Source organism: Peromyscus californicus, unplaced genomic scaffold (assembly GCF_007827085.1).
Source record: "Peromyscus californicus insignis strain IS unplaced genomic scaffold, ASM782708v3 Scaffold_4__1_contigs__length_199733344, whole genome shotgun sequence".
NCBI classification, from domain to species: domain Eukaryota; kingdom Metazoa; phylum Chordata; class Mammalia; order Rodentia; family Cricetidae; genus Peromyscus; species Peromyscus californicus.
In genome coordinates this window covers 23,139,958-23,166,959 of record NW_026294562.1, presented here as the reverse complement: position 1 = coordinate 23,166,959, position 27,002 = coordinate 23,139,958, and the positions used below count along the sequence as shown (strand labels likewise).

At 40.3% G+C, this 27,002-nt stretch overlaps 1 protein-coding gene across 3 annotated transcripts in view; it reads right to left on the bottom strand.

The window, feature by feature from the left end:
- The window catches only part of LOC128094711 (cytochrome P450 2C27-like), a 41,921-nt gene that overhangs the window by 9,222 nt on the left and 5,697 nt on the right, over positions 1-27,002 (bottom strand). For 2 of the 3 annotated variants that reach the window (XM_052713205.1, XM_052713206.1), the window contains 3 exons: positions 17,319-17,479; positions 12,144-12,320; positions 6,671-6,812 (listed from right to left, as the gene is read on the bottom strand). In XM_052713205.1, the coding sequence (XP_052569165.1) occupies positions 6,671-6,812; positions 12,144-12,320; positions 17,319-17,479 (480 nt within the window). The remainder of the gene's footprint in view (positions 1-6,670; positions 6,813-12,143; positions 12,321-17,318; positions 17,480-27,002) is intronic. The other variant, XM_052713207.1, reaches the window with a different exon arrangement.

Genomic DNA, 27,002 nt, shown 5'->3' with positions numbered 1-27,002 from the left:
TCTCTTTTGTTCTCACAACTAGTAATGAACATGTTCAACCTCTTTAGCTACTTCTGAAATATATTCATATTTGCAAAATGACAGTTTCTTATATGCCCCCACATGTACAACATTTATGATTTTCAGATATAGGAGATGAAAATTTCAGTTACATCTACATCATCTACATAAACCAACACATACTAAACACACATACACATGCACATTCCCCCTTCCCCCTCACTTCATTAACAGTAGTGTTTTGGAACCTCATGAAACTGAGAAGTTTCTGCACAGCAAAAACCACCATCATTAGGACAAAACAACAGACTACAGAATGGGAAAAGACTTTTACCAACTGCACATCCAATAAAGGCCTGAGATCCAAAATATATAAAGAATTAAAAAATGCAATATCAGGAAATCCAATAACCCAACTTATAAATGAGGTACAGATCTAAGCAGAGAATTCTCAAAAGATTAAACTCAAATTGCTGAGAAAAATTTAAAGAAACTTAGAAAAATGTTCAAAAACCTTAGTCACCAGGGAAATGCAAATCAAAACTACTTTGAGATTTCATCCTACACCCCTCAGAATGGTGAAGATCAATTTTTAAAAAAGTGAAAGCTTGGGGTTGGGGATTTAGCTCAGTGGAAGAGCACTTGCTTAGCAAGCACAGTGCTCTGGGTTCGGTCCTCAGCACCGGAAAGAAAAAACAAAGTGAAAGCTCATGCTGGCAAAGAAGCAGTGCAAGAAGACACTTATGCATTGTTGGTGGGAGTGCAAACCTGTACAGCCACTATGGATATCAGTGTGACAGTGCATCAGGAAGAAGAGAATCTACCTCAAGATACAGCTGCACCACTCTTGGGCTTACACCTGACAGTTCTTCCAGCCTGTCACAGAAACACTTGCTCAACAATGTTCATTGCTGCTTTATTCATAATAGCCAGAAATTGGAAACAAAGTAGCTGTCCCTAAACAGAAGAATAGACTTTTTTAAATGGGGTACATTTTTTTTTTTAATTTATTTTAATTTATTTTGCAATACAATTCAGTTCTACATATCGGTCACGGATTCCCTTGTTCTCCCCCCTCCCGTCCCCCTCACCTTCCCCCCAACGCCCCCCCCCATTCCCATCTCCTCCAGGGCAAAGCCTTCCCCACAGACTGAGGTCAACCTGGTAGACTCAGTCCAGGCAGGTCCAGTCCCCTCCTCCCAGGCCGAGCCAAGCGACCATGCATAGGCCCCAGGTTTCAAACAGCCAACTCATGCAATGAGCACAAGATCTGGTCCCACTGCCTGGATGCCTCCCAAACAGATCAAGCCAATCAACTGTCTCACCCATTCAGAGGGCCTGATCCAGTGTGGACCCCTCAGCCATTGGTTCATAGTTCATGTGTTTCCATTCATTTGGCTATTTGTCCCTGTGCTTTATCCAACCTTGGTCTCAACAATTCTCGCTCATATAAACCCTCCTCATTCTCGTTGATTGGACTCCCAGAGATCCACCCAGGGCCTAGTCATGGATCTCTGCATCCAGATCCCTCAGTAGTTGGATGAGGTTTCTAGCACAACAATTAGGGTGTTTGGCCATCCCATCACCAGAGTAAACACCTTCAGCAACATAGCAGGATACAAGATCAACTCAAAAAAAATCAGTAGCCCTCCTATATACAATGGACAAAGAAGTGGAGAAGGAAATCAGAGATACATCACCCTTTACTATAGCCACAAATGACATAAAATACCTTGGGGTAACACTAACCAAGCAAGTGAAGGACCTATATGACAAGAACTTTAAGTCCCTGAAAAAAGAAATTGAAGAAGATGTCAGAAAATGGAAAGATCTCCCATGCTCATGGATAGGCAGGACTAACATAGTAAAAATGGCAATCTTACCAAAAGCAATCTACAGATTCAATGCAATCCCCATCAAAATACCAACACAATTCTTCACAGACCTGGAAAGAATAATACTCAACTTCATATGGAAAAACAAAAAACCCAGGATAGCCAAAGGAATCCTGTACAATAACACAACTTCTGGAGGCATCACGATCCCTGACTTCAAGCTCTACTATAGAGCTACAGTAATAAAAACAGCTTGGTACTGGCATAGAAACCGACATGTGGACCAATGGAATCGAATTGAAGACCCTGACATTAATCCGCACACCTATGAACATATAATTTTTGACAAAGAATCCAAAAGGGGTACATTTTTACATTGGAGTGTTACTCCGCCATTAACAGAAATCATGAAATTCTCAGGTAAATGGATGGGACTAGAAAAAAAATCACCCTGAATGATGTAATCCAGACTCAGAAAGACAAATATGATATGCATTCACTTATATGTGAATATTATCTGCTAAATCAATGGTAACCAAGCTACAATCTGTAGAACCACAGAGGTTAGAAGTAAAGTAAGGGACTATGGAGGACAGATAGATCCTGTTAGAAAAGGGAGATAGAATAGATAGTTATGGATATATTGGAGGGAGGCTTGGGTGGGGAGGAGAGACAAGGACGAGGAGGGGAATATAGGGAGAAATACCTAAAATTCAGGGCCATTTGAGGGATAGTATGAAATCTTTTTTGTTTTGTTTTGTTTTTTGAGACAGAGTTTCTCTGTGTAGCTTTGCACCTGTCCTGGATCTCACTCTATAGACCAGGCTGGCCTCAAACTCACAGAGATCCACCTGCCTCCCGAGTGCTGGGATTAAAGGCATGCACTACCACCGCAGGCTGTGCCACCTCTGCCTGGCTGGAATCTTAACACAGTAGAAACTTCATATATATATATATTTCATATATATATGAAACATATATGAAGGTGATCTATAATGAAATATTCAAGAGCCCCAACTGAACATCACTTGTCACCAAATGAAACTTCCAGTACTAGGGTTAGGGTACATCTAATTGAGTTTTTGGTCAAAAGAGTTCCAGGGATATCGCCAAAAAACCCGGCTGTTGCTAAGACAGTAAGTTGCTTTCCAAACACTGATGGCAAAGCCCCATTGCTGAAGCAACACACATACAACACTGTGAACATGGAGAAGTCAAGCTGATGCCTACATAGAACCCTCACCCCTGTGTTCCAGCATCTTTGGTACAGGAATGTACTCTGCATACTGTCAAAAGAGAAACATAAACCCCAACCCAATAACAAATCCTTTGATCAAAAATAGTGTCTTGCCTCTCCGGAGCTGTGGGCTGCAGTCTGGCCATCGCTCGCCCTACATCACCCTGAGAGGGACACAGGGTTCGCCCAGTGAAGCAGAAGTGGACTGGATTTGCAAGAGCTGGCTGGGGGTGGGGGTGGGTGGCGGAGGGCAAGGAATGGGGGGTGAGAACATAGAGAAAAGGGAGGGTGGAGCTGGAGCGGGAACGTAGTGGGAGAGCAGGGAAGGAGATACCTTGATAGATGAAGACATCATGGGAGTGGGAAGAGGCAGGGTGCAGGGGAAGCTCTCAGGAATCCACAGGGATGACCCCACCTTAGACTGCTGGCAATGATCGAGGGTGCCTGTACTGGTCTACTCTGGTGACCGGTCTAGTGAATACCCTAACTGTCATCATAGAGCCTTTATCTAGTGACTGATGGAGGCAGATGCAGAGATCCGTGGTCAGGAACCAGGCTGAACTCCGGGAATCCAGTCGATAGGAGAGAGGTGGGATTCCATGGGGACGTGGAGATCATGATGACAACATTTGCAGAGATGACTGTCCACACTGGTGGATACCAATGAACTGTCGACTAATGGCTGAGGAGCCCCCATGGGACTGGACTAGGCCCTCTCTATACGGGGAACAGTTGTTTAGCTTGAACTGTTTGAAGGACACCCGGGCGGGGGGTGGGTGGCATCAGGATCCATCCCTGGTGCATGGGCAGGCTTTTGGGAGCCTGGTGCCTGTGGTGTGGCACCTTGTGCAGCCTTGATGCAGTGAGGAGGGGCTTGGATTTGCCTCGGCTCAGTGTGCCAGGCTCTGCTGACTCCCCATGGGAGACATTGATTTGGGGGATGTGGGGTGGCTTGGGAGGGAGGGCTTGAGGGTGGGAGAAGGGAGGAGGGGGAGAACTGTGAGTGGTATGTAGAATGAGTAGAAAATTTCTTAATAAAGAAAAATGAAAAAAAAAAGAAAAGAAAACAAGGCCCCATAAAATCAAAATAATCAAAGGACATACGAATTCACAGAGACTGAGGCAGCATGCACAGGACCTGCACAGGGCTACACTAGGTCTTTGCATATATATTATGGCTTCCAGTTTAGTGTTTTTATGGGGTCCTTTGATATGCAAATGAATGGTTCTCTGTTTCCTGTGCCTTCTCTTGTGTTCTTTTCCTTTTTTTTTGTCCAATTCTGATGTGTTATTTTTGTCGAGTCATATTGTATTTATTGCATTGTATTATATTCTATATTATTTTTAGAAGCCTGCTTGCTTTTTAATGAGAGGCAGAAAATGATATCTGGAGTGAGAAGAAGTGGGGAGGAACAGGAAGGAGTAAAGGGAGGGGAAACCATAATCATGATGTATTGTGTGAGAAAAAAAAATCCATTTCCAATAAAAGGGAAAAAGCAGCAGATTAGATTTTAATAATTTGTTATACCAATATTCATTGTGAGGTTAGTTGTAATTACATAAATATTATTCATTATCATGAAAATTATGATTATTTTCCATTATTAGCATCTTCTTGATAAATGCATACATTTTTATTTGTTTTTAGTTTCTGTTTCTTGGCTTAGATTTATGCTGGAAATTTAGGTAGATATTTTTCAGTGCTGGGAATATATACTCAATTAAAAGGGGCATTAGATTATATATTATTTCTCTTTCATCCCTCATTTTCTGTTAAACACCTATAGCACCCCCCACATGATAAATGTTGAATTGGGAGCTTCCCAGACCTGGTACCCAGCAACCTCTCTGGTACTCTTACCCACCAACAAGAGCTGTTCAGACTTCAGGAGCCCTTGACTAACTGTGACTTTCCTTCAGATATTAGGATGAAAAACATTCTTACAAATTTCATGAAGAAATGGAAAACTGAACAAAAATTATGGCAAACCTGGAGTTCTCATCTGCCTTTTATTTTATAGAATCATAAGAAACCAGCTGATCCTGAGAATTCTGAGGCAGTCTGAATGAGAATAGTTTTTATGAGATGTAGGGATCTCCCTGAAGGGTTCCATGCATCTATTCAGTCCTGAAACTCCATGTGTGTGTCTTAGGTGAGTATTTTGAATCCATTCTGATTAATACATGGAAAATATTTTCCTTAATGGGGTGAAGTAAGGAGTGCTAATTTATTCCTTTTGTCTGGGGGATAGAACCCACTGCTCACATTTATGGAATAAGGCAGAGAAAGGGTCTGAGAGCCAGAATTTTGGACTCAAATGTTGCCAGCCTCTCCTTTCATCCCTATGCGCTGCTCATTCCCTGTCAATCATCAATGTCTAGAGTAAAGAGCTTCTTAGACTCAGTTTCCTTTAAGAATTTTATTTTTCTGGAGGGGAGTCACCTGCTGAATGGGAATAGGAAGAGAACCTCAACAAGGCCAGCATCCTGTACACAACTTTATTCTCTACTTAAACTTCTTTTGCTTTGGAACAGGAGTCTTTACTGGTCTGTAGATATAGATCCATAGCTTGTTTGTCTTATTACATGCATGTTGATCTAACATTTATGTTTCAACATCATTTTTTCTGCTCTATATTTTTATAATTCTTCATACTATTGTTTCAGTAATATGTTGAAGCCTCCTTGGCTGCTTATTGTTATCTCTTTTTATCCTAAAAATATAACTTTTGATTCACATTTGTGTGTTTATCATGTAGTATAAATTGGGCACAGGAGGGAAGGTGTGTTTCATATATGCTGGACCACTGGATCTGTTTTAAAGTACAGTGTAAAAGAAAATACTATTGGTACAGTTGAAAAAATCATTATTCAACAGAAGTTTAAGAAAATGGACTTCTGAGCCGGGCGGTGGTGGCACACGCCTTTAATCCCAGCACTCGGGAGGCAGAGCCAGGCGGATCTCTGTGAGTTCAAGGCCAGCCTGGGCTACCAAGTGAGTTCCAGGAGAGGCGCAAAGCTACACAGAGAAACCCTGTCTCGAAAAACCAAAAAAAAAAAAAAAAAAAAAAAAAAAAAAAAGAAAATGGACTTCTGAACTGATAAAATTCCTTAATTTACATTTTCTGCATTAATGGAAAAATGTTTCTAGAAAATCTTAATATTTTGAACACTTCTCAGAATGCACGTTATCTCAGCCCGACTCAGTATATTCTAGGCTTTCTGCTTATGATTCTGTGAGGTGAGTTTTCTTTTTTCCACTCCAAAGTTAGACGCATCAGAATGAAGAAAAGAAGCTGAAAGGTTTTAGCTGATCTGAAGACATGATTTTTGAGAATAAAAGAACATGTATCCACAGGACAATGTATACTGACCACACTTGTCATAGCTTACCTTCCAGATCACTCACACACTGACCATAATTTGATTGCTTTTCCTACAATCAGAGTCTGTTTCTCTTAGTCATAGTCTTCTTTACAGCAAGTGAGTGGCACAGAAGGTGAAGGACTGAGACTTCTCTAAGAATAACACACAGGACACGAGCAGAGACTTTGCAGCATCTTATAGGAATGCTGTGCATCACTATCTGAGTCCTCACCTGTGACATGTGGGTGCTTCAGCAGGAGCAGGAGAGCATATCTCAGCGTTGTGCTTGTTGTCTCTGTCCCAGCTGCAAGCAGATTATTCGCAGTGATTGCCAGATGTTCAAATGTAAATTCTGATTGTTGATTGTGGATTTCCTAAGAATAATTTCATGGAATAATCTGATAAATTCTTTATCAGCACATCCGATTACAACGGCTCTACAGTTTTATACAGTTTATATATTTGTTACTGAAAGTGTAAAAGTTAAAGTAAAACTCCATAGCTCCCATTCCAAATGATTGTTCTAACTGCATAGAAGTTTACTGAGCTGCATAGACTTGTGACATTATGTTTTATTTATTTGCAACTATTTTATAATAAGTCTTCTCTATAAATGTTTGTTTTATATTGTTGCCATCAAAAATCCTGGAATGTAGAGTAGATGAGAAACTAGCATACAATTTCAAAGACTATGGGACAGATTTTTATAATTTTCAATTTCTCCCTAATTCCTTACTGGACTAACTCTTGCACTGATGTTATTATTTGCACATAAGTGAATACAGTTTTGTACTTTTATGCCTTAAAAAACATACATGAAGCATTTTACTCATTATCTGTTTTCTCCCATCAACACCATATGAAGAAGAATTGTGGTAGAAGAATTCAGGAGCCAGGTGTTGGGGTGAATTCTGAAAGATCAGAGAAGCAGAACAAGCCACAGCTAGCCTCACCTCACCAACTTCTCAACCAATCCTGTTTCCTCAAACTGGAAGCCTTTGAGTCCTCATCCAAATGGATCTCAGTTGAATGGCTGCTAAAAGCCTAAAAGCTTAAAAAGCCTCTAGTTTCTGGTCCTTAGGCCTTATATATCTTTTTACTTCCTGCCATTACTTCCTGGGATTAAAGGCGTGTGTCTTTCTGAAAGCAAGACATGAGATCTCAAGTGCTGGGATTAAAGATGTGTGTCACCATGCTTGACTGTTTCCAGTGTGGCCTTGAGCTCACAGAGATCCAGATGGATCTCTGCTTCTGGAATGCTAAAGGCGTGTGCTACCACTGCCTAACCTCTATGTTTCATATAGTGGCTGTTCTGTTCTCAGACCACCCAGATAAGTTTATTGGAGTGCACAATATATCACCACATTAATCTTCAGATATGCAGATTCATACATAAAAATGAGGGCCTGTGTCTCAATATGATGAAGAACAGTGGAGGACATTTGACTCTATGTCTGGGAATTCTCTATTAAACTAAGATGGATCTGTAATGGATTCTTTGTCCTTGTATTAAATAAACTCATTCTTTCTTAGTGCATTAATAACTTCTTCTCACTTTTAAGTAACATATTCTTGCAGTGTATCCCACATTTCTTATCCATCTATCCATCCATTGTAGCATGAATCTTAAAGCATCTTATTAATAAAATCAGACCTGAGGCCAGTTATTGGAGTGAATGCTGGAAGATCAGAGAAGCAGAACAAACCATAGCTACCTCATCTTGCCAGTTCCTCAGCTTATCCTGTTTCCTCAGACTGGAAACCTCTGTGTCCTCAACCGGAATTAATCTGAACTGCTGCTCACAGCCTGAAAGCTTAACCAGCCAAAATGCTTCTAGTTTCTGGTCTTCATGCCTAATATATCTTTCTGTTTTTGCCATCACTCCCTGGGATTAAAGGCTCAGTTCTTGGGATTAAAGGCATGTGTCACCATGCCTGGCTGTTTCCAATGTGGCCTTGAACTCACAGAGATCCAGAGGGATTTCTACCTCTGGAATGCTAGGATTAAAGGTGTGAGTGCCACCATTTTCTAGCCTTTGTATCTAGTGGCTGTTCTGTCTCTGACCCAGATAAGTTTATTAGGGTGCACAATATTTTGGGGAACACAATACCACCACATTTCCCCTTAATTTGTCTAAAATTAAAAAAAGCTTATAACTAATACAAGAAAAACTATCCAATAAGTATATGCAATATATATACAGTTAAAAATTACATTAACAATGTCTAGTCCATTAACATTTGACAGATTCAGACAAAAAATTCCATTATGTATATTAACAATGTCCAGTCCAGTAACATTTGATAAACTCAGACAAAAAAATTTTCATTACATACATATACATCATGTACATGACCTAGAACCAATAAAAGATTAAATCTTTTCGAGAAACTGGCCAATAGAGTCACATATATCCTTAAGTGTCACAGGTTATTGCCAATATTCTTGGTTACTCTCCAGAACTTGATGGTAAACCCCTATTTTGATGACTATATATATATATATATATATATATATATATATATATATATATATGTCACAGAACATGAAGAAATCGAGCTGCTACTAATCTAGAAGCCTCATCCCTGTTGGTTAGTATTTGTGGTGCTGTAATGTGAAATGTGTGCTACTGGGGGAGAAAAGTTACCCTCAGTCTCACAGAGATATGAACCTGCAAGTTACCACAATGCCTGGTATCTCATGCCTTGTAGTGCATAGTTACACCAATGTCATTCATGGGAACAAGCAACCACTTTGGATCAAGGCCCACTTCATTAGATAGGACCACTGTTAAAGGGGTTAAGAAGCAGTGATAAAATCTATTAGTCTAATGGACTAATGGGCATAGTGTTCACATAATTCTTAATGACATACTATATATCCATAGATCTGAACTCTTTCACTTTTCATCAGAGAAGTTTCTCCTTATAGGGATGGCAATTAATAGAGAGACACTCAACTGTTCAATGTGCAGAGAATAAAGCATTGTGACAGCTCACTCATAAATCATAACATACTCCTCCCCAGAAGGTTTAAGTATCTTTGTGGAAGAGGGGCAGAAAGGTTGTAAGAGCCATCAATGATCAATAACATCAAGGAAGCAATGTTTTCTGGACACAAAAGGACAGATGAACATAAGAACTCCCAAGGACTGTGACAGCCTGCACAAAAAGTGTGTGGGCTTCACCAGACAAAAACCCAGCACAAAGTAGGGAAAGAAATATGAAATCCCCCTTCTAGGTGATTAGCCCCTGAGAAGGGGAGAGTCAATTTCCTTCAATGATGTGACCCTTGTAGGTTGATCACATGTCAGGCCTGAGGCTAGGTGAGCAACAGAAACTGGACTCAATGAGGAAAGACGGGAAATAAAGAAATCACAAAATTTGATAGGAAATATGAGAGGATGGAGAGGAGGTTAATGAAAGTTGAGGGTTATGTTCAAATTATATCATAGGAAATTCTCAAAGAATTAGTAAAATATTACAAAAAAATAAAACAAATGCATCAAACATAAAACAATGTTTAAAAAAATCTTATTGCGAGTTGCAGCAATGAAAGTAGTGAAGTGTTGACACACAAATCAACATCACAACCAATAGAGCTTAAACACCAAGGAGTTAATCTAAACATCTATGGCCAAGACTTTTACAACTGAGTTCCAAGACTGCTCCATCTAAAGGTAGAGTCTTCAAGCAGGTGATGATGGACCAGCAGAATAACTACATGAAATGGAGGATGGTGGAAGAGGAAAATAGGGATAAGCCTCATTCCTTATGATTTGGACTCATAGATTTCAGAACAGAGTACCAAACACCCAGATAAACCAGACTTCATCCATTAAAAATGCTAATGCATTCAGGACATAATAATGTGGAAAGTACAAATTACAAGATGGAAATACGTTTCCATGCCATTTATATGGAGAAGTTAGTATCTAGATACATACACAATTCCATAACTTCACACAGCAAGAAATCCAATAGGCAAAATATTGGAATAAATATTCTCTGAAGACACAGAACGGCCAAACAGCACCTAAAATCATGTCAACATTTACTGCTTGTTAATAAAATACACATTAAATCTGCCCAGAGGTACCACTTCACACTCACTGGGTTGATGTGAATAATAAAGTATCAAAATTACACCTTTTGGCAGCTATTTGGAAAATAAAATAGATCACACAAATATGAAATAGTGTATTAATGTGAAATTGGTTTAGGAGTTGCTCAAAACAGAAAAACTGAGAGGAAGATATTACCATTTGACTCAGAAACCCCAGTCCTGGGGATATAGACAGAGGAAGTAAAAATAAGCTATGCATAAACATGTCCACATATGTTCATGTTTATAGCTTAGGGGAAACCACAGGTAGAAATAACACAAATATCCTTCTATGTGTAATAAGTGCAATGTGCTGTTAACGCATGAAAATGAAGTTTGCTGCAAAGAAAGGAGAAAGTACTGGAACAAAATGAACTTAGATCAGTTGTCAAGATTTTATGCAAGTGCAAGGCAGAAATTGAAAGCCACACATACTAAGTCAGTTTAGATGATCCATTCATCATAGGCAATCTGTACATGGAGAAATCACACTAACCACTCCTATAGATGGTGTGGAGGGAAAGGAGTGGTCAGTAGTGGGTGTGGTGTATTTTTTTCATAGTAATGGAATCCTTTCCAACTAGAAGAAGCTGGTAGTTGCAGTGTTTTGTAATCACACTATATATATATATGTGTATGTATATTATAAGTTAAACATGGTTACAACCCTGAGATATCACTTTGCATTCAGTGGTCTTTATGAACTGGATCTTACAAATTTAAAAGGCCCAACTAGACAAAATAATCTGTCAAAAGAAAGCAACAACATCAGGGGACTCAGATGCCAGGATATTAAGTACTGTTACCCAGTTGCAGTAATGAAGAACTCAGGGTAGTGGACTGCTAGCAAAGGACAGACTAAGATCAGTGGAGTAGAATCCATGCCCACAGCCAAACCCAAACATCTACAGCAGCTGGCTTTTACTGAGTCCCAAGGAAATGCAATGGAAAATTGTCTTTTGAATAAACTACACAATGCCAACGCAGATCATGCTGACATGATCCAAAGTAGATACCAATCCTTAGCCCATTTTGGTGAAAATTAGCTTGAACTTACACTCAAAGCCTTACTCTTCCATACGCCTACTCTTTCCCACCACATACCTCTCCATACACCACTCAGTGCTTCTGAAATTAACTCCTGGATCTTTCATTTTAAAATAAACACTGTGGCCAGATCAACTTTAATCCACTAGATACACAGGAAATCTAGCCATACTATGTGCATTTATGATGCCAGTTTTCACACTGCCATGATAGTTGGTTATTTTCTACCTAATTAGAATTTTTTTCCATCTTACCTGCCCTTTGTATTGTTTTTCTCCTCAGCAATACTTTTTTTTTATTTTTTTATTTTTTTTATACTGTTTACATTTTATTTGGTATTATAAGTAATCCATTAAAGAACAGAGGGAATGTGCTCCAGTTAGCAAATTCCCTTTATTTTTACCAGTATCCATATGGTGCACCTCAACACATATTAAACACTAAAACTGTTTTTCAAATGCTACTGACTTTAAACCATCTCCGACAAACATTTCAGTGTTCAATTAACCACAAAATGCTGAAACGGTAAAATAAATTAGTGTTCACGTTTTACCTGCTCTTGTTTAATCAGGTAATAATCAATAAAGTCCCGAGGGTTTGCAATATTCAATGATTCCTGATGTTCTTTTATTTTCTCCACAATGTAACTTCTGATATAATTAACATTTTTCAAAATTATTTGATGACTTCCTGGACAATAGTCAATTAGCGAAGGGAAATTATTGCAGACCTACAAAATCAGACCAAGAATTTTTTTTGTTAAGTTGTATTGTTTTTCTATCAGGGTTTAATAATTTTTAGCATTAAGCTTCCTCTATTTTAATTGCTGTGTGGTTTTTGTCTCCACAAGGTACTTCCTCTAATGGAACAAAAACACCCACATTCAAGGTTATTTATTGCAACATTGTTTGCCATTGCAAAAATACACATGAACACCCTAAGTCCTTTACCATAGAGACTGTTTAGTGAGCTATGGTATCCACACAATTGAGAGCTCTATAGCAGGGAAGGTGGCTAGGAAATCTCTGTGAACTGATGTGGAGTGACTTTCAGGGTGCCATTAAGTAAAAAACAAACAAAGAAACAAAACCCAGAAATATGTGTCTATGGTACACAATATTAATAAGAAAGGTTATTCCTTCAAAATGAAGGCTAGAGATGCTAAAGCAGAAGCCAACAGCAGGTGCCTACAGGATCACCCTGGAAGGACTATGAAAGGAATGGCAAGGCTATCTTTTACTATAGAGTATAGTCGTCATCGGGCAGAATCATCTCACACAAAGCCTGTACTGAAGTGTTGAATAGTTCATACGGATAACTAGGAGTTTCAGCTCAATGATGGTGCCCATTATCATGATAGAACACTGTACCACACACTGCCACTTCGGGAGAAGATCAAAGTTCCAAGTGTAGCTTCATCAAGATGAAAAACGATGTCGCACAAACATGAGGACTCAAGGTTGGTCCTCATCATGCATATAAACATATAAACAAGCTGGGCAAGGTGGCATGCACCTGTCATTCTAGTGTGGGCAGGAAGTGAAGAACTATAAAGGTTGACTAACATTTTCTACACTGGGACAGATTGTAAATATATTGGCTACACTCTCTGTCGCAACCGTGAAATGATCTATAGACAGTACGTAAACAAATAGGCCTGTCTGTGTGCCCATACAATTTTATTTCCAAAACAGGTGGTGAATTAGACTTAGGCAGCTGACCATAATTCTCCAAACCCTGCTGTAAAGAATGCCCCAGTGCAGAGGGAGGGTACCAAGGCATCACAGCCAACTAGGGAACTTCCACTGCCTGTCAGGCTAGAAACCGCTGGCAGCTGCAGACTAGTGGATGAAGGAGAAATTTGATGGGCCTCCCACTCATCCTGTCTAGCTGGGGGGCAAGCAGGGAACGCCTTTCTGGCACACAACTCACAGAAGTAGTCACAGTCTAGCACAGCATGCCACGAGACCCAGCTAGAGAACAGGCCCTCGGGCACTACCTGATTCCATCACGCTCTACCCCACAGGCACCACAGGCTCTACTTGAGCAGCAAAATAAAAGCCAAACCCAGCCTGCCAGGACCAAAAATTGGCCCTTTCCTTTAGGCAATGTCCCTCTTGCGCCCTCTACCGACAAAGCTTAATATCCGGTGGAAAGGAGCTGGGTAAATTCTTAGACTATGAATTTGCGAATCAACTGAACAAACCTATTCTTTAACAGTTATCACTCTGAATCCTCGAGCACAGTCTGTTACTCAACTCTTCTTTTGTCAATATGATAATTATGGGTTTACTTCAGTGTAATTTTAAATTAAATGTGTTGGTAAAATTGAATATCTTTTCATATACTGAGCTTTATGTGAATGTTTGCATCTTTTGTCCTCGGGGATCCAGGTGGTTAGGCATAGCACTATGTAAAATACTGACTATATATTCTAAAAGCAAAAGCCCTTGGAATTAAAAAATTTAGATTTATTTGTTTTTTTTTTAAAGATGTATTGTTTTACTTTTAATCGTGTGTGTGGTGTGTGCATGCATGTGTGTGTGCCATCTATGTGTGGGTGCCTTGGAGGCCAAAGCTATCAGATCCCCTGAAGCTACTGGTTTTGAGCCACCTAACACGGATGCTGAAAATTGGATTCAGGTTCTTTGGAAGATCAATGCACACTCTTAATCACTGATCTATCTCTCCAGCCCTCGCCAAAGAACTTTTTAAATGAACAGATATGAGGAAATACACATGTCTATAATATATATCAAGACCAATTTGGGTTTCTTGATTCAGACATGAATGAAAAATGGTGTCCAGCGTAAGGAAGAAGTATTTTATTTCATGCATGGAGCAATTCTACGTGATAGTAGAGAGATTTGGGGGAGAAATTCCTGCACAAATGATCAAGAATCATAATCAAGTTCCCACATTCTTGAATCCTTTTTACTATAAAGCATATTTATGAAATTTCACTGATGGCTTATACCATTTATTTGCAACAAATCTGAAATATATGGTGTAAATTATTGTCATTGACAGGTTTTAGATGGTGGCAGAAGTGAAGAGAGTTGGGTAAATGATTTATAGCTAAAGAGTAGCACATGCATATTTAACTCCTGTAAACCAGCTTATGACATGAAATGAGTATTCAGAAGTGGGTGAGGCTCCAAGAGGCTTTGAAAGCAAAAGTGTACCAGAGCCCTTAGGGGTTTCTCTATGATCACAGTCATTCTTCCTTTAACTTGCTTTTTATTTATTCTTTGTGTCCCTCACACCATGCACTTGATCTCATTCCCTTGCATCCACCATCTGCCCTTACAACATTCCCCCCTAAATAAAATAGAATAAAATTTAAGAGAAAAAATATAAGTGGGGTCGTGGAAGCTGTAGTGTGACACAGTGAGTTATGCAGTGCCCCCTATTATCCACATATCTCTACTTCCAAGTGCTCACTACAAAGAGTCATTGATCTGGCTCAAGGCCTCTGTTTTCTGTTACAGTATAAATACTGGGCCCTCACTGGGAGTTCTCTTGGATATCCTGTTTTGGCCTGTACTGTTAAGATCTTGCAGCCTTGGGTCTCCAGGACTAGCCCCTCCACGTGCTGCAGCAGATCACAGATGGGGTGGATGTTGGGGTGGGCTAACTCATAACCCTTTTTGTGAGCCTGGGAAGTTGCAGTGTTGGCCAGTTCTCCGCCATCCTCAGGCCTAAGGTGATCTCTCTGGCATTGCCCTGGCTAGTTCACCCCTTTAGAAATGAGCTGCTTTCATGCCCTCAGAGTTGGTTCTCCCACACCTACACTATCAGTGCCAGTTCTACTGTGTTACACAGGCAAGGTGCAGGGGCCACACTCCTGAGTGCTACTGCTGGTGAAGGGCAGGGACAGCTCTCCCACTATTATGACCTCAAAGCCAGCACTCCACCTGCCACAGGCTGTGAGAAAGGGGAGAGAATCTCTCCCCCACTCATGCCACCATAAGGCAGATGAGGGGAGGGGCCAGATCTCTCATTCACATTCTCTGGGCTGGTTCACACTCAGCCCCCTCTCCTAACATCAATAGGTTCATACAGGTCATCTCTTCTGTGCTGCTTTGGCAAGGTGCAGGGCTTACTTTCCAAGGTGCTGAAGCTGGTAAGGGGAAGGTCAGTTCCCTCAGCCACCACAGATGGCAGGGGGAGGTCATCTTTCCCTTTCCCTCACCACCACATGGCAGATGATGGAGGTGTGGCCAGTTATCCCATTCTCACACCCTCAGGGCCAGCTCACCCATGCCTCTGCCTATAGGGTCAGCTCTACTGTGCTACCCAGGCTAGGAGCATGGCCTGCTTAACTGAGTGCTGCAGCTGGTAAAGGTGGGGGTCACCTCCCTATTCTGCCTGAGGCTTCGAGGAGTGAAGAGTAAAGGGGGCATGTCTCACCCAATCACACTAGCATATGACAGACAATTAATGGGGCCAACTCTCCCACACTCACAACTTTGGGGCTGACTCAACTATTGTCCACTCCACTGCCCAGGCAAAGTGCAGAGTCTGCTCTCCTGAGTTCTGCAACTGGTGGGGACAAGAGCATCTCTCCCACTCTTATAATGTCACGGCCAGCTCTCCCACTGGCAGTTGGTGGAGCATCTCTCCCCTGCACATGCTACCATATGTCAGATGAGGGGCAGAGTCAGATGGCCTAAGCTCACATTCTTGGGGCTGGCTCACCCTACCCCTGTCAACAGGATCAACTCCACTGTGCTGACTATAGGAGGTAGAGGTCCTGATCTCCTTAGTGACATAGAGAGTAAGGGGCAGGGCCAATTGTACAGCCCTTTCCTCTTGGCCTTTGGTGATATCAGGAGCCCATAGACATCAACAGAGAATATGACTGCAATAGGGACATGAACCTGGACGTGGGCCCTGGCAGCAGCAAAGGCCCAGATATCACTATGGCCCTGGGTAGCAATCAAGTCACCCACCTCAGCCAGCTGCTCACTGCTTCACCTCTTCGGATGTTTCTCTGTCCATAGGACATGAACCATTCCATCTCTCTCTTTCCCATATCACACCATACATTTGCTCACCATTGTACTGCCCAACTGCCCGAAGCCTTGTTGTATTGGGCAACCCTGATCACAGCCATTCTTTATGGATAGTTCAGGAGATGCCAGTTCAGCCTAGGATAACTCTGAGAAGGTGTGTGTGGGCCACACAACATTAAACCACTCGTCTTCTCATTTCTACTTGTCATCTTGTCAACTAGGATACCAGCTGACACATCAAACCACTGAAACTACTCATTGTTTCCTAGCAGATTTCATTGCCATTAATATTCTTATTCATTTAAGAGAATACTCTTTATAAACTAAAATATTCATGCCTAGTAATATGATGAAGATGTGTTTAATAATTGAAAATAGGTTAAGAATTATGCATAGAAGAATGTCCTGTGAACCTCTGGACACACTTCTAGATATGAATGCAATAATGCATTGTACAGACAGTTCTGTGGACATCAGTTGGAAATTCAATGGATAGGGAACTAGCAGGCTTGAGCCAACTTGGCATTTGCCTTTCAGTTTTGCTATTTGTATAGCAAATGGCTTAGATCTGTCTTCCAGATATTCTTTCCATAATATATTATTCTAAACCGTGGTGTCTGGTCGCCTCACTTCTTGGTCCATATTGAATTTGAACTATGAGAATGAAAGATTATATGTATGTTCTAAAAAGGAAAAGATCTGGACTTCACCTGCAACCAGGGGGAGCTCAGAATCTTGTCAATCTCTTCCATTTTTTCAATCAAGTTAAGAAAATCCTGATCTTTGTAATCAAAACGATTCTGGAAAAGAATGGAGCAGATGACATTGCAGGGAGCACAGCTCAGGATGAAGGTGGGATCACAGGGTGAGCCTGGATAATTACAAACAATTGGAAAAATACCATTAAAATATACAAAGAAAACATTTCTGTTAACGGGCAAAGAGTCTTAAAATTTTTAAACCATATCTTATCTACAATTTTAGTAACAGCTAAGCATTTGTTTTATATATATATATATATATATATATATATATATATATATATAAAATCAACATATTTACTTTAATCTTAAAAATGAGTTGGTCTCAACCTCACTACTTAAATAAGAACAGATCAAATCTGTTATACAAATTTTTATGCTTTTATCCATCTGATACTAAAAAGAAAACAAAAGATCTTATAAACCTAAAATTTTTAGTATTAAGAAGAGAGTTGTTCCTTACTGGAATGCCTAATTGTCATATAACTCTAGGATTTAAATAGAGGAGTGTGCACCTGGAAGATCTGCAGCCACAATGAGTAACCAAGGAAGAAAGTACTGATTCAAGGAAGGAGGAAATGACCACATTGCAGGTGAGTTCTGGTACTAGAAGAAAAAATGGGGAGAATTCCTCTTCCTCACATGACAAAAAAATAATGTGTAATCTCAAGAGCAGCCACTCCCATGTGGATTTGTTTGCATCACTAAATAACTGAAGAATGGATAAATAAAATGTGGTACATATACACAATGGAGTACTACTCAGCACAGAAAAACAATGACATCATGAGGTTTGCAGGCAAATGGATGGAACTAGAAAATATCATCCTGAGTGAGGTAAACCAGACTCAGAAAGACAAACATGGTATGTACTCACTCATAAGTGGATACTAGATGTAAAGGAAAGGATAACCAGACTGCAACCCATAGCTCCAGGGAGGCTAGCTAGTAAGGAGGACCCTAAAAAGACAAAGGAATCACCCAGCGATAGAGAAATGGATGAGATCTACATGAGCAAACTAGGGGTGAGGGGAGGTAATAGAGGGCAAGGGTCAGGGGATAGAGAGCTTAGGGGAGTGGGAGGTCCCAACTGGATCAGGAACAGAGTAGGAGAACAAGGAAAGAGACACCATGATAAATGAAGACCCAATGGGAATAGGGAGAAGCAGAGTGCTAGCGAGGTCCCCAGAAATCCACAAAGATACCTCCACTATAGACTATTGGCAATGGTTGAGAGAGTGCCTGAGCTGATCTACTCTGGTGATCAGATGGCTGAACACCCTAACAGTCATGATGGAAGCAGATGCAGAGATCCATGGCCAAGCCCCAGATGGAGCTCCAGGAGTCCAGTAGATGAGAGAGGAGGGATTCTATGAGCAAGAGATATTGAGACCGTGATTGGAAAAAAAGCACAGGGACAAATAGCTAAACTAGCGGAAACACATGAACTGTGAACCAATAGCTGAGGAGCCCCCATGGAACTGGATCAGGCCCTCTGGATAAGTGAGACAGTTGATTAGCTTGAACTGTTTAGGAGGCCCCCAGGCAGTGGGAGTGGGACCTGCCCTTGGTGCATGAGCTGGGTTTTTGGAACGTAGGGTCTATGCTGAGACACTTTGCTCAGCCTTGGTGTAGGGAGCAGGGGACTGGACCTGCCTCGACTGAATCTACCAGACTGGGCTGAATCCTCAGGAGAGACCTTGCCTTGAAGGATGTGGGAATGGGTGGTAGATTGGGGGGTGGGGGGAAGGCTGGGAGGTGGGAGGAGGGAGGACAGGGGAATCCATGGCTGACATGTAAAGTTAATTATAAAATAAAAATATTAAAAAAGGAAATAAGGAGAAAACCTAAATAAAAGGAAAACTTTAATTATACAGTTAAATTCCAAGTGGGGGAAACAGCATGAGGGTGGTAATAGAGACTTCCTTTTTCTCACTTGATCATTTAAAACAATACATTTGCTCCATAGGAAGTAAATGCAGCATTCTAAAAGTAGACACAAAGTATAACAAGGTCAGTGCTAGACAGATAGCTCTGCGTTCAAAGAACTTGCTGCAGTTTTAGAGGAACAAAGTTCAGTTCTGAGCACCCACCTGATAGCTCATAACTTTTTGTAACCCCAGTTCCACGGGAGTCTGACACAATTTTCTGACTTCTGTGGTACCAGACACACAAATGGTGCACACATGTATGTGCAGGCCAGCTTTTAAAATTTTTTTTATTTAATTTTTTTTCATTTTGCATACCAACCATAGTTCCCCCTCCACCTCCTTCTCCTGCCACATCCCCCACATCCTCCTCACCCCCACCCCCCATCCACACATCATAGGGAATAATTCCTGTCTTAGGAGAGTCATCACAGGCTGGCATACCAAGTTGGGAACAGGACCAAGGCCCTCCCCCCGCATCAAGTCTGAGCAAGGTATTCCACCATAGAGAATGGGCTCCAACAAGCCAGTTCATGTACCTGGTCCCACTGCAAGGACTCCCATTTATATACATTGTGGGAGCCCGTTCTCGGGTTCCTCATGGCTTTACCCAGCAGGTCCTCATAGAGGATGATTAGGACCACGGGCCTGAGTGCAGGTGTCTGAGATGGTCTGCACTTGGCTGTGCTGGGGCGGGGGGGGGGGGGGGGGGGGGGGGGGGGGGGGGGGGGGAGGAGGTCTTTTGCTCCACCCCTTGGGGTCTCTATAAAAACCCTGGGGCAGAGACAGTCAGGGCCCGTTGGAATAGGTTCCAGGCCCTCTCGAGGCTATCCTTTATTTTCTATCTGTTTATCTCTGCGATATTCTCCGCAATAAATCCTTCTATCTAATATTTCCTGCTGCTCGCACTGAAGAAAACTCTGGGGAACTGTGGGGGTGGTTGGGTAAACGACCCACAGAATGGCGCCATGAATAGGGACTAAAGAAAAAAGAAAAAAAAGGGACTAAAGAAAAAAAGGGGGGACTAAAAAAGGGGGGGACTAAAGACAAAAGAACAGGGACTAAAGACAAAGTAATAGGGACTAAAGATAAAGGAATAATAGTTTTATTACAGAGTTTTTGGCCAAAGTGCTGAGTCAGCCCTGCCAGTGGAAAGGCATGCCGGTGTTATGGAAAATATATATTTTATATATATTATTGAGAGGCAGGGCTTTTATCCTTGAGAGATAAGGAAAGCAGACTGGAAGGATGTCCGATGCTGCAGCGCAATTCTCTTCTGTCAAAATTTTCTATCTTCTATCGCTTTCTCAATTTCTATCTGTGAAAAATAAGTATAAGGCATTGGGTAGAAATATAGTGTAGAAAAACTTAGAAGTGTAAGATTGTGTAGGAAAAAATAAATAAGGCAACTAGACAGAAAAACTCTCCAATTTTCTAACTTTGGGGGCTATGAATGCAAACTGGGGGAAAAATCTTTGGGCTTTACAGGTAGTAAAAAAAGCTCTTCTTTGAGCTTATGGGGAAGAAAAAGTTTCCTATGGAAGCTTTTGACCTGGGGACAGCTGAAATGCTAAGTCCAAGCGGCAGGAGAAAGTGATTTCTCCCTGAGGCAAAAATGGGGGTGTAAAAAGCGAAAGTTTAAAGTTGGGAAATTTTGGGGAAAGTTGGTCTTTCTCTCTCCTGGGGGAAAAAAAATCTTTCTCAAACTATAAAGCTTTTCTTGGAAAATTTGGGGGGAAAAATCTCTCTAAAAAGCTTTAATCTTTCTCAAAAGCTCTTAAACTTAAAAACTAAAGCCTTTAACTTTCTTAGAAGGACAAAAATTAGAATCGCCTGAAGATATTAGTATGGGGACCACCTGTGATTAGCTCTAAGGGAAAACAACAAACTTAAGACCTCTCTAAGTTCTTTCAAGCTTTAACAATCCTCCCTACAATGCAGGAGGCAGGGACAAGTTCCTAAAAACCTCTTCTAAGCTCTGTCTCTTCAAGCTAGTAAAAGACAGTGGGTCAGAGTACCCTGAGGGAAACGCTTGGGTGAGTGTGGGTGAAGAGCTACAGAGAGCCCAAAAGGGCGGGAAACTTTACTGGGAAAAGCAAAAAAGCCAAGCTTTTCAGTTACAGCCCAGCTGAGGCATCAAGGGTTTTGTTTCTGAGTGAGCGTCTTTGAAAAGGTGCTCCTAATCTTCCTAATGCAAAGACCCCCTGAAGCATTGTATCCTTGCTTCTGACCAAAAACCCAGAGGCCACTGGCCATCGTCTCTGAGCTGGAGTACATTTCGGGGATACTAGGATTCCTACAGTTGTAAACTTCCTGGAGCACAGAGCTGAGGCAGGAAGGTGCAGGACCCAGGGGAAGATTGCTAATGAACAACCAAAGCTAAAGCCGGTGGGAACGGCACAGTTGTCTGCTTTCCTACAAATCCCGGGTTGATGGATCCACAGCTGAAAAAAATCTGAGAAAAAAGCTTTTCTATCAAAGTAAGGGCCTTTCTGGGAAAACAGTAAAGCTGAACTGTGTCTGAAACAGTTGTGCTGCTGAGTCAGAACGCTGTCTGGGGAAAGAGCCCAGCCAGGGCAGAACAGAACTATCCAGGAGTAAAGCTTTCTTTTCTGTCAGAGAAAGCATCTCTGAGAAAAACTTTGTTTCAACTGACTCCCGGTGAAATGAGGGAGTGTAACCCTAAGGGGTGATTGCCTCTGGCATAAACTCTGTCCTTGAGCACCCAGACAAGCAAACACAACCCACTGGGGGACTGGGCCAGGTGAAGGCCTGATGAGGCAAAAAACCTGTCCTAATGGGAGTTTAGAAATGGCAAAAATCTCCCTTGTTAGATTTTCAGTCTGTACGCAAACCACACAGACCCCGAAAACAAACGGACAAAAAGCCCCTACCTCCAGTAGCAGGGAAAGCTGCCACTGTAGTGTCGGAAACTGTTTCTGGGGTAGAGGGGATAAACTGAGACCAAACTGGATACTGTCAGGGAGAAAGACTCTGAAGAAAGAGAGAAGGGACATAATCCTCCCCAGAAAACGCATGACCTGAAACAGCTGCTAGAATTCGAGGCCGATTGGGGGGAGAAAAAAAGCCCCTACCTCCAAAGGCAGCTAGCAGAGGTACAGAGCTGCAGACAGATACTGAAGCTCTGCATCTGTGGGGGAAGGAACAAGCAAAATGAGATCAGTGGGAGAAAATCTCTGAAGGAGCTATGGAAAAGCTCTGTTGTAAATGTTTTTCACTGACTGGCTAAGGCAAACACAAGCCCCAAGGAAAGTTGCTATCAGAAATGCTAGCCTCAATGCCGGCTAATGAGGCAGGTGCAGTTCTGATCTGGGGCCCGTGTCAAATGAAGGAGAGACACCTGTTGAAGCCAGTTGAGAGACCAGAAATCTCCCAATGTCCCATAATTGAAAATGTAAAATGCTTGTTCAAATCTCCCGTTGCAAAAGCAAAAAACTTTGTTCAAACCTCCCAGGCAAGAATTTGTAAGCAAGTCTGGTAAAAGAGAACCAGTTGACTCTCAGACCTGAAAAGAACTATGGGAAATGACTGATATAAGGGAAATGATATAAAGGACTGATATAAGGGACTGATATTATTATGGCCGGATATAAGGGAAATGCATTCTGGGAAAGGTAGTTTTTCCGCTAAAGATGGTGACATTGCCCTGAAACACTTGTCAGCTCGAAAATACGTTCATGGTAAACTTAAAATACAGCTTTTAAAAGAATAAGGAGGAAAATCATCTAAGAGTTTAAGTGTCAGTTCCAATGAAAAATTGAAAGGATACGGAACTAGGTGCTTCGCGGTTTGGGGCTCCATTAGTAAAATGCCTTATTTACCCTAATAGCTGTGCAAAGTTTTTACGGTAGTTGGAAGACAAAAAGCTACCTATAAGAGCAAAGAAGCCACTTTAAAATCCTTAAGAAAGCAAGAGAAAGCAGTTTATACACTGAACGTTGTCTTAGATATGAAGAAACTTATGTGAAATTAAAAATTATTTACCTCTTGAACAAACAGCCTGCAATGAGTGATTCCTTTGCAAATCTAATTAAGGGGATAAGAAACAGGCATTCAAAAAGAAATGACTGCTTTATAGATGGGAAACAAACTTCAGAAAATCTAGCTGTCTTAAAAAGAGTTGCTTCACCTGAAAGTTCCTTATTAGAAATCAATGCTAAATATCATAGCTTCTAATATCAGGAGTTAAAGCTAGTGAAGTGAAAATACTAAATACAGTTTGGAGCTGTGCCACTTGTGGCTTTACTAGCTCCTTTAGAAAAATACTTTATATCACCTAATAGCTGTGCACATTTGGCGAAGAGCTTTACAGCAGCTGAATACGGTAATTTCACCCTCAGCGTGAAGTGAAGTTTTTCAGTAGAACAAATCGAAAGTACTGCTGTAATAGAAACGTTTGTCTGAATTGAAGTACTTAGGGGAGCTATTATGAATTTGGGTGAAGGGACAGCCTCTAGTTAAAAACTGTTTACTGCTGACAGTGCATCTCTGCCGGTCCGGAACGGCTGAGAGAACTGGCAACTTTGGAGTGTGGCTTCATCCTGGGAAGGTTACAGTCCCCTAGCAACAACTATCACAATCTATAACAACACTCACTAAATCTCAGTGCTTTATAACAAAGCTGACTATAAACTCTAAACTTTAGAAATGATGTACGTACTTCCTGTCTAGTTAAGAGAATCTTTCTAATAGAGATAGTAATAATAATTAAGAGTAAGAAATAGAAAAAGATGAAAATAAGATACGTGAGTTTGTAAAAATTCTCTTGTTAGATCTGTGTTAAGAAATCTTTAGGTGTTTGCTAAGTTAAATATATGCCAATGGTAGCCCTGTATAAGTTTGTAAAATAGATCTATAGAGTTCCTTTAAGAATATAAGCTTGTAAGAAATATTTAAGGTAGTCTTAAGACATGTAGTAATAAGCTTGTAAGAAGTAAAGATACTAGTTGTAACTGTAAGTTTAAATAAGAAATAAGATAAGAAGTATATAAGAAGTAATAGGAAGAAATCTTTAGGTGTTTGCTAAGTTAAATATATGCTAATGGTAGCCCTGTATAAGTTTGTAAAATAGATCTATAGAGTTCCTTTAAGAATATAAGCTTGCAAGAAAGATACTAGTTGTAAATGTAAGTTTAAATAAGAAATAAGAAAAGAAGTATATAAGAAGTAATAAGAAATATATTTGCTAAAGTACTTCTATATTTCCCTTAAAGAGTATAAATAAGTAGATGTTAATGTTATATGTGAATTTGTAAAAAAGTGTAAATGTTAAATATGAATCTATTCCTAACGTATATGGTGAAAGAACCCAAGACACAGAAGGTTAGTGTCCCAGTAGACTGCAAAGTAGGCAGTCTGAATGGTTTCAAAAGCTCCAGAAACCACTAAGAAGCTAAGAATGGCGGACGCCAGAACCAGCACAAGGCATCCACAGCTGAGATCCATGGAAAATTGACGCAACACAGAAAAACCTGAGCTAACATCAAAAACGGTGCGGTTTAGAATACTGCTGTATCTAAAAAGGTCTCTGGCTTGAGAATAAGTTCAGAGACGCTTGTTTGAACAAAAATTAACTACAAAAAGTTTTGGTTGAAAAATGTCTCTTCATATTTTGAAGTGAAAGCCTAATACCAGAATTTATTTGTTTGAACTTTTTGAACTTAAAATGAGATAAAACTACAAAAAGATGTTGGTTATGGATTTCTTCATATTTGGAAGGCTCGTACCAGAAATTACCATTTGAATTTTGGGACTTAAGAAATGAAATGAACAGTAGAGATTTCATTGCAATGGGACAATTTTGAGTTTACTTATAGTGATGACCTAGGAACTGCTTTCTGGAATTGGGCTAAAAATGGAACTGTTTAAATGAAGAAATTTATTATTTCTACCTAGAATCAAGATGCAGTTTTGTGTATGCATATATGCTTTATTAATTGGTGATTCATGAATTGTTTTGTGGAACTGTTTATGTAAAAATGAAATTACTTACAGAACTGGTTTTGTGTTATAAATGGAACTGTTTAAATGGAAAAGTTTGGGTTTTCTAACTAGGCTTGAGATTTTGCTTAAATTATAAAGAAAAGGGGGAGAGTTAATATTCCTTAGTCTAATTTCAAAAGTTGTTTGAGTGGATTAATGTCATGTTTTTGTTAGTAAGAAATGCAAATGGGGTATATTAAGAGACTACTTTTAAAGTGTAAAGAGTTTTATTAAGAAACTGCTTTTGGATGTTTTGCTAAGTTTTCAAAGTGTTAATGGTTAGATTGAGAAGATTGCTTTTCAATATGGGTTTGTAGGAATTGTATGAGTTTGGGTTCTTCTAACTAGGTTTGAGATTTTGTTTAAAAAATATAAAGAAAAGGAGGAGTTATGAGTTTGAATTATGTTTGCAGAAATTATATTTACCCTATTGATATTAATGCACCCTGGTTTTGTGGAGTTAAGGAATATTTAAGTTTGATGTGAATACATCGAAGTTTTTCCTATGTTCTGTTAGCAAGAAAATTCAAATGATTAACAGTTAAAGTTGTAAGATGGAGAAAATTGTTAACTATATATTAGCACCATATATGCTAATTCAAATGGTTCTGTTAAGAGTTTGCTTTGTGTTGTAAGACTGGGAGAATTGTGCTATGTATAGCAATATTTATGTTAACCTGTTAATGGTAATGATGAAGCTAAGGGATTCTTTAAGTTTGTAGTCGCCTTAAGAGTTTTTGGTTTAGAAAGGGCTTGAGGCAGCTAAGACTGCTGTAGTCACCTTGGACCTAATTCAAAAGAGAAATGCCATCTTTATCATCCTCTACTCCCATACTGGGAGGTGTAACAGTTATGGAGATTGCTGTAAGCCATTAATAGTTATTTTTTATATATTAAGAAAGGGGGACCTGTGGGAGCCCGTTCTCGGGTTCCTCGTGGCTTTACCCAGCAGGTCCTCATAGAGGATGATTAGGACCAAGGGCCTGAGTGCAGGTGTCTGAGATGGTCTGCACTTGGCTGTGCTGGGGGAGGAGGACTTTTGCTCCACCCCTTGGCATCTCTATAAAAACCCTGGGGCAGAGACAGTCAGGGCCCGTTGGAATAGGTTCCAGGCCCTCTCGAGGCTATCCTTTATTTTCTATCTGTTTATCTCTGCGATATTCTCCGCAATAAATCCTTCTAATATTTCCTGCTGCTTGCACTCAAGAAAACTCTGGGGAACTGTGGGGGTGGTTGGGTAAACGCCCCACAATACATAAAATAAAAATAAACCATCTTTTAAAGTATAACAAAGAAGGCTGGGGAGGATGCAATAGGAAAAATGGGAATGGGGTGGCAGGAAATGTGATGGTGGGTGAGCATGTTCAAAGCACATGTTACACTGCTATGAAATGTCTTTATGAAGCCCACACTATATGCAGTATTAGCAGCAAAAATTTTTTTAAAGAAGTAAACGATGATTATGTTCAATCAAATTCTACACAGTGTATTTGGGCAAAAGTATGGTTTGTAGATTTGTAACATTTTCCAAATCACTATTATCAAATTGCTATGCTGATATAATGCTTAAATTTTGTGTATCACATATGTGTATGATATTACAGGTCAAAAACTCATAAGGAAATTTCTTTTGATATTCCTCCCTTTTTTAATTGAGAGATTTTCTATTCATTCTAAATATCAACCACAGATTCCTTGTCCT